The sequence below is a fragment of the Alosa alosa genome, chromosome 17, assembly GCF_017589495.1.
Source record: "Alosa alosa isolate M-15738 ecotype Scorff River chromosome 17, AALO_Geno_1.1, whole genome shotgun sequence".
Taxonomy (NCBI): domain Eukaryota; kingdom Metazoa; phylum Chordata; class Actinopteri; order Clupeiformes; family Clupeidae; genus Alosa; species Alosa alosa.
In genome coordinates this window covers 30,172,208-30,180,952 of record NC_063205.1, presented here as the reverse complement: position 1 = coordinate 30,180,952, position 8,745 = coordinate 30,172,208, and the positions used below count along the sequence as shown (strand labels likewise).

Genomic DNA, 8,745 nt, shown 5'->3' with positions numbered 1-8,745 from the left:
GTGTGAATATATAGACCATTGAGTAGACACACACATATACACATGCATACATACATCCATATGTGTATCTACACAGACACACCAAAACAAAATAATTGAAAATTTAAAAATAATTACCTGGGAGCAACTCTGATGCAGTTAGTGCTAATTAAATATTATTATCACCCGGAGAGAAGAAATACTCTTTTCTGATTGGCTGGCGGGGTGGCTTTTAATTCTGAATAACGGGACACCTAGGAAGTGGATCTGGTAAAAAAAAAAGTTTTCCATATCAATGCTTATGAATGGTAACTATAACAACCATAGTAGGATGATGGTTGAGCCTGGAGGCAGTCTTTGTAACAATGGACCATGCTATCGCTGTTATACTGTAGGTCCAACGAAAGTTGTACAACAAGCTGAACTATCGAGCTTCTTTTTAAACGGAACCGCGTTTTTCCTTTGCTTCCTCCGCTGCGCGTCGGGGAGTTCTTTACCCCTCGCTCTCGTCCATTAATTCCGTATAACAGGACACCTCGGTGGCCGTTATCCCTTACATATACTGCTACTGCTAATACAAATCAGCTCAATAACTTGATTAAAAAAAAAATTAGGGCTCCGTCCCAACTTTTTTTAAAAACATGTTGCAGGCATGACATTTATTTTCCATATTATTTTCCAACATATATTTTCCACGAAATAGTAAAAATGTTCATTTTTTAAATTTGATATATGTTGTCTATGTACTATTTGCAGCTAAATATGTGTTTATGATATTTGTATATTATCACAATCTGTTTTTATTTGCATTTTACATAATGTCCCAACTTTTTCTGATTTGGGGTTGTATAATACTAAATCTAAAGTAGAGCTGGTATCCTTTTGTATTCAAGCTCCACGTAGATGGAACATCCAACCTGTGTTTTGTATTAACTGCTGTTACACTTGATGATTCTCTTGCCACATACAGAACACTGTCGAGTAATGGGACAGAGGGGATCTTGATTCAGTACATCACTGACAATGTCCATTTGATTTCAGGTCCAACAACCCCCACTATAACCACCTACCCCACAACACCATCAACCACCTACACCACTACACCTCCAACCACCACTGCACCTCCAACCACCTACACCACAACACCTCCAACCACCACGTGTAAGTGCAGGGACCCGCAGAGAGGACTGATCTTGCCATGTGGGACGACCTGGACGGAGGACTGTTTTGATAAAACGTGTGATAACGGGAGAATCATCTCGACACCGGTTACATGTCCATACAGTCCAGTTCTAAACTGCCCTCGTGGTCGGATGTCCAGGATTCGGGAGGGATGCTGCGACACTTACAAGTGTGACTGTGAGTGTCAACCAGCTTCATTTGACTGCATGTATGTGTCCCTGTCCACATAGTACTGTACAGTAAGTTTGATCTGTACAAATGGACCGAATGTTATTGATTTCTGCTGCTTGCGTTCGTTACCCGTTGCCTGTTACCCTGTCTTGCTCTGTTTACACTCTTATTGTGCCAATGGAGCAATGGAAAGGTTTACTAACAGTGATGTCATTACAGCATTTTCGTTGTAAATTGTGATCTCAAGTCCTTTGACCTAAATCTCAATGTGCACTGGACTGTGCACATTCAGTCTAACATCAGTAGCCTTTAACTGCTGAATGTACAGGATATTTCCATAACTGCTGAATGTACAGGATCTTTCCATAACTGCTGAATGTGCTGGATCTTTACATAACTGAATGTACAGGATCTTTACATAACTGCTTAAAGGATAACTCTGACCATTTTTCACACAGATCCCTGTTTCTTGAGGTCACCAAGTACTGTCGGTATGAAAGAATATTGGTGCTACTTAGCTGGAGTAGCCAGGCAGCTACAGTGCTACAGGGGCATCTTTAAAATCATGCAACCCTGCACACAACACTGCACTTTGCTGCCGCCACCGCGTCAGTTCCGATTTAGTTCTATTTTGTTATCGGCGCTCAATCAACAGCGCACTCATGTTGGTGTCTATATGCGGAGTACTTTACATGTCTGCTGTCTATCCCCCACAGGTGTGTGCACTGTCTCTGGAGACCCCCACTATACGACCTTCCAGAACACCTACTACGACTTCCAGGGTGACTGTACCTACACATTGGTACAGGAGCTGTTGCCACGGCAACAGCTCAGCATTGTGGTGGACAACTTCCTTTGCAACAGACCATCGACTGTGACCTGTGCTAAAGGGATCGTTATCAAATTCCGAAACCACACCATCTCCCTCGCCCAGAAGACAATTTTAAGCAAACCACATGTATGTGCTCATAGGTCTTATAGTCATGCTTAGATTCTCTTACTTGCATAACGCAGAGATTGCGGAGAGAAATGCAGAGAGACATGCCAGCTTTTTGGGAAATTAGCTTATTCACCATCTCCCCCAGAGTTAGATAAGATGATACGTACCCTTCTCATGTCTGTACATGCAATAACTCTGATGCACCCACCGTTAACTTAGCTTAGCATAGCTCATTGAGGTAGCAGCTCAACAACTAGCCTAAACTCTGATGCACCCACCGTTAATTTAGCTTAGCATAGCTCAATGAGGTAGCAGCTCAACAACTAGCCTAAACTCTGATGCACCCACTGTTAACTTAGCTTAGCATAACTCATTGTGGTAGCAGCTCAACAACTAGCCTTAAACGCCCAAAAGTAACAAAAGAACTCCAACATTTTGCCATTTACATGTTGTGACTTGTATAGCTACAACATATAGGCTACAAATACCAATATAACATGAGACACAGTGATTTTCTAACCAAATACATACTTGGAACACGTGTTCTCATTCAGGTAAAGCACTGCTGCTTGGGCTGAATGATTGGCTCACAGCACCTGAAAAGCTCCGGTTTTACTATCCCAAGTTAGTCCGAAATTTGCCGAGTTAGTCCGAAATTTGGATGTACGTCTGGGTTTTTCCCAGGCTAATCCCAAGTAGCAGTGCTTCACCTTAATGAGAATGTAGTACCAAGCATGTATATGCTTAGAAAATCGCTGTGTCTCATTTTACATTGAAATGTGTTAGCCGAAGCTAGGCTAACGGTGGGTGCATCAGACTGATCTGCACACGCAGAGAGGAGAAGGGGTATGTATGTATCATCTTATCTAAATTGTTGTGGAACAGAATCTTTTGTTAGAATGTTTAAAGCTCCCCTGCTGAAGGGTTGATACAGCCTCAATGCCCCCACCCCAGGTCATCCTGAACAAGAAGCTTGTGAGCCCCCCCCATTGGGAAGACGGACTCCGCTTTGAGACCAGTGGGAACAAGGTCTCTGTCTACATGGAAAAGATCCGCTCCCACGTTTCCATGGCGCCCTCTGCCAGGGTGACCATCGCCCTGGCGATGGAGCACTTCCACAACAATGTGGAGGGACAGTGTGGTGAGTGTCCAGAGGGTCCAGCTGATTGGGGCAGATACATGGGGGTTGGGGCAGATGTTTGGGGGCCAGGACAGATACAGTGAGACTGGGGCAGATGTTTAAGGAGGGGGCAGCATTCACACAGTTTATAACAATGGGATACATCTGTAACCAATCTATCTAATGTTTATTACAAACTCAAGATCCAGATAAAATACAAATGAGTATATATACAGATAGAGGAGGTGCAGAGATACATGTTGTAATTATTGTAAATAAAGGTAGGTTTAAAATGTATGTATGTGTTTGTGTGTGTATGTGTGTCTCTAAAGCTCATCTATGAGTGTGTGTGTTTGCATATAAGTTCATGTCCATTTATAATGTGTCTAATGTAGGTGAGTGTGGAGGCAGCTCTTGTGTGCGGCCTGGTGGTGTGAGAGAGGATAACAACTGCTGTCCACAGACTGCATTCGACTGGATCCACCCCGACCCCGTCAAGAATGGATTCTGCGACGAAGCACCACGAAATAAGTCATGTGTCCCCACTCCAACATCATCACCGACTCTTTGCTCACCAATCTTCAAAGGCTCTCTTGTCTGCGAGATTATTGGTGATAGGTATGACGCAGTCAACGTGTGTGTGTTTATACATTTCTACTATAACAAGTTGGATATGTTGGATAGTGCCTATCCTCTTTAGCCTAGAGGAGTCAGAGGTGTATTTGTGCAATTGTGTATTTAGGGGTCCAATCAAGGCAGCTGAACCCCTCACACAGACAGAATTTATGAAAGCTTTTTTTTCCCAAAGGGAATTTGACCCGGGCTCGAAACCTGCCTGAGACATTGTGTGTCTTGTCTTTGAGGTAGTCAAACTGTGGTGTTAGAACCTGATTGACAGTGCGTCAAAAAACACACCCTTTCTTCTCTGTTACATTGCTCCGGAACTGTTCATCGCAGCGAGATGAATCCTGAATTGCATGACAGAGCAGAAGTGGGGCTTTCCAAAGAGACTACACACTTGTCTGTACGATCAAGTATGAAAATAAAAAAAAAATCATGAAATGAAATCAAATTGCATCATATATACAGTCTATACTTCTCTGTGTTCACCTGCGCACCCATTTCTCTCATTTGAATTACTCGCGAACCCGTGATAGCATAGATATGGCAAGCATATCAGATGATAGAGGAGACACATGGCTATCCATTGGTACCATGTATATCGATCCTTCTGGCTTATGAAAACAGACGAAGTGACTGCAAAATAATAACGTCATGTATACAAACCAACGCTGCACACCCATTACTCTCGTTTGAATTACTCGCGGACCCGTGATCGGATAGATATGCCACGCATGTCAGATGAAAGAGGAGACACAGAGCTATCATTTGATACCAAGTACGTCCTTCTGGAGAGTGAATGAAGTTTAGATTATTTTATACTTTTGTGTAATATTTACAATTTTGAATTAGAATGTTTGCCGAACGATGATAGATAGTACGATGACATTCAACCACCAGATGCCGCTGTTCAGACGCATCACACAATTCGGAGGCATATCCTACCCGTAAATCCTCAAATTATGGCCTGGATTCTATTTAGCCTATAGCCGGGCCTTGGATAATAGCGTGGTCGATTCGGAAATAAAGGCTGGCTCCAAATACAAGCCAGGGGAATAATTGTCTAGTAGGGCTATCAGTCCACGAGCACTAGAAGACACATTGTTTTGATTTAACTCAATGAAATTAAAGAGCTCTTCTTAATATTTTATATTGTTGGTTGGTTTAATATAGTTGCCAATGAAAAGTCGTTGTCCTATGGGTCTCCAACACGTCGCTCTCAAGCTACCAGTCCCTTGCCGACCCCTTCTGAGCTTGCCAGAGGCTGAAGCAGTAGCCTACCCTAATACATTTAAACACAATTGTTGCTGCGAGGCATTCCAGCCTACAAATTTAATAAAAAAAGTAAATCATGCATAATTAAAAAAATGAATGAATGAATGAAAGCTACTGCCTGTCTCGCAATAAACATCGGATGTAAATCCCGACTGTCTTTCAACTACATGAAACTAGTTTAATCAAATACCCCCCAGAGTTGCCTATCAGTCCCAACATTTTGCAATATAATCAAACAGTCATAAAAGTAAATTAAATCCCAAACCAACACGAAAATTGTATGCTCCTGATAGCCTACCGCATGCTCGGACTGGTAATCTGTACAACCGGGCAAATGCCCGGTGGGCCGGTCCAACGTGGGCCTGTGACCTCCGGGATTTTTTTTTTTTTTTTAAGTTATTTAGCCTATTTGCGGCCCGTCATTTAGGCCTAGGCCTAGCCTATAAATGCAGTTGCATCCATTTGGCTTGGGGGGTGACAGGTCAATCATTTTGGCCTCGCAATGCCTGTGTGTTACGATCGCGCCCCCCTGCCCCACCCCTCAAATGGATTTGTCCAAGCAGCCACTAGTTCGAGTGCATGGTAGCCTAGGCTGTATAAGTGCCCTCCGCTGGCTGGTGTTCACATTATTGCAGTTTAACCGTAAACAGCAATCAGAGGTCTAGTTTTATTCCATAAGTATATTGTTTATAGACGTTAGTTGCACGCGCTACCTAGAGCTCATTTACTGCACCATGTAGGCTACTGTAGTGCGGTTCTGTCAACATAAAAAATTCGGGCAGCTGTGGCCTACTGGTTAGCACTTCAGACTTGTAACCGGAAGGTTGCCTGTTCGAACCCCGACCAGTAGGCACGGCTGAAGTGCCCTTGAGCAAGGCACCTAACCCCTCACTGCTCCCCGAGCGCCGCTGTTGATGCAGGCAGCTCACTGCGCCGGGATTAGTGTGTGCTTCACCTCACTGTGTGTACACTGTGTGCTGTGTGTGTTTCACTAATTCACGGATTGGGATAAATGCAGAGACCAAATTTCCCTCACGGGATCAAAAGAGTATATATACTTACTAAAACGGTGTAATTAGCAACCAGATTTTTTTTTTAAATCCCGGAGAGACACCCCCGGACCCCCGTGTTATTGTGATTAGGCTATAGGTCCAAATCTTAATGTTTGGGTTCAGTTTATGAAGTGTTGCTACAGTATAATTACTGTGTGTTTGTTATTTATGGGGGGATTTTTATTTTTTTTTTTTTTTTTTGGGGGTCCAGGAGAAAATTGCCAGGGCCGAATTTTGCTCCCAGTCCAACCCTGGCCTACCGGTTTGCTGCTCCAAACGAAACGCATGTCTCACAATAAAATGCATGTAAGAAATAAAGGCCTGCCTCGATTACAAACCTGTCCCAAATAAAGGTCTGTGCTTTGCGCAGCCTAAGTAAATAAAAGAACCCAGCCATAATTTGAGGATTCACAGCATTTAAAGATTGTTAAAACTTCCAATTCATGGCACGTTTTGTTTTTTTTTGTTTTTTTAATGCATTCTGCAGAGAAGGGAGACTGAGACTGTTTGGAATGAAAGGGAGAAAACAGTAGGCCTACAGAGTATCGCTCATATACATTTTTTTTGACGACGTAGGCTAGTTAAGGCGGCAGGTCTGTGTTGCTCAGGCGGCCACCTTAGCTGCAAAGTGCTGCGGGAAACCCTGCTGTATGTGTCTGTATGTATCTGTACGTTTGTGTGTCTGTGTCTGTCTGTCTGTAAAGATGTGTTTAACTGTCAACATCATGCCTGTCTCTCCCCTCAGTGTGTTCGACACGTGCAGAGAGCAGGGAGTGGACCTTGAGTCCCTGAAGAAGAACTGCAGGTTTGATTTGTGTGTAATGGATGTTCCGGAGCTGGCCTGTTCCATGGTGGCGCAGGCTGCAGAGGAGTGTTTGAAAGTGGGCGTCTGTGTGGCATGGCACCACCTGACCAACGGCATCTGCAGTAAGTGGTCACGCACACACACACACACGCACACACACAGACACACTTTCTCTCTCTCACACACACACACGCACACGCACACAAACACTCACACACACACACACACACACACACACACACTTACAGTAAGCCATTTGTTAATTTTGCCATTTGTTCTGGGAAATAGGCAGAGATTATGTTGTCAAAAAGCAAGTGTACTATACTTGCATGATAGATCTGAAGTAAAGAAATTGCATATACGTACATTTCACACTAAAATGTTATATTGCCATTAAACATAGGCCTGCAAGGAAGTTAATATAGAAAATATATTTTCTATTACTGTAAATTAAATGGACTATAATTGTGTTTACTCATTATGCTGTTTATACTCTATATATAAAAACAAAATATTCATTGGGCTCTATCATGAGGGTCTAAAGCTCATCGTCACTCACTAGTCAAAAGCTTATTCAAATTTAGTAGGTTGTCCAGTCTACATTGGGAGGGTTTTCGTTATCAAACGTCGAGCGCATGGCGCAACAAGGTGTTCCTAGGTTTCTTAATCAGTCATGGGTGTGTTTGGGGCGTAACATCATTTAAATCAATGAGAATGACATCTGTCATTCCCTTTAATGCGCAAAGCATGATGTCAAAGAATGCATCGGTATTTTAACAGTCAATGGCGCATTTGAAGGAGTCTGCTTGCGAGACCGTATGGAATAGTCATTCCACTAAAGCTTTTTTTGCTTTACTAAAACTTATAGCATAGCCTTTACGCGTTTGCACTCGTCTATTATTTGAACTCATTGGCAAAGTGAAACTAACTTCACCATGGTGTCAGTCAACGACAAGACAGTTATACGCAGTAAGTTACTTTCACTATTGACTGACAATGGGTGGAAACTGGAAAAAGCAACACTTACCCTAATATTTTTCGAATGACTGAATAAAACAACGTTTATCCTGCAGAGGAGTTGCTTATATCTCGTGATGGTGCGTCTTCATCTGTGCTCTTGCCTAATCACTTTTAGCCGTCATTACCAATTTGCAAATGCATTGTGAGATGTATTTCATAATATCTTTATTTATCTTATCTTTATATATCTCATTGTAGCCTAATCGTGTAATTTCTAATTGCTGGTGCGCGTTCATGGAGGATAAAAGGATGGTGCGTTGTGCACCCGCCAATATGGCTGTTGACAATGCGCTTTTAAAATAAGCCATAGACTTCTGACCAGGTTTCTCTTGGTCAGTGGCGTAATGCGTTTTAGGTGGTGTACAATAGCGATTTTTTTGACAATGCGCCAGGCCACTCCCTAGGTTGTTAATTGCCACACCCCTGAGCGCATTGTTTAAAAAATAAATGTGCAAAATAAGAAAATAAAGAAAATTGCAAACAAAGTGCAAAGTAGAAAATCTGTTGAAGCTGTGGTTCCACAGTGTTTAAGGTATGCTACAAGACGTGCAGGTGTTGGCTTTGGTCTAAGCATTTCTTT

At 42.7% G+C, this 8,745-nt stretch overlaps 1 protein-coding gene across 1 annotated transcript in view; it reads left to right on the top strand.

Annotated features, from left to right (window-relative positions):
- Nucleotides 1–8,745, top strand: part of LOC125310324 (intestinal mucin-like protein) — a 36,516-nt gene that overhangs the window by 16,002 nt on the left and 11,769 nt on the right. The window contains exons 6-11 of the mRNA XM_048267624.1: nt 950–1,338; nt 2,049–2,290; nt 3,227–3,413; nt 3,788–4,010; nt 4,350–4,383; nt 7,045–7,267. Of these exons, the coding sequence (XP_048123581.1) occupies nt 950–1,338; nt 2,049–2,290; nt 3,227–3,413; nt 3,788–4,010; nt 4,350–4,383; nt 7,045–7,267 (1,298 nt within the window). The remainder of the gene's footprint in view (nt 1–949; nt 1,339–2,048; nt 2,291–3,226; nt 3,414–3,787; nt 4,011–4,349; nt 4,384–7,044; nt 7,268–8,745) is intronic.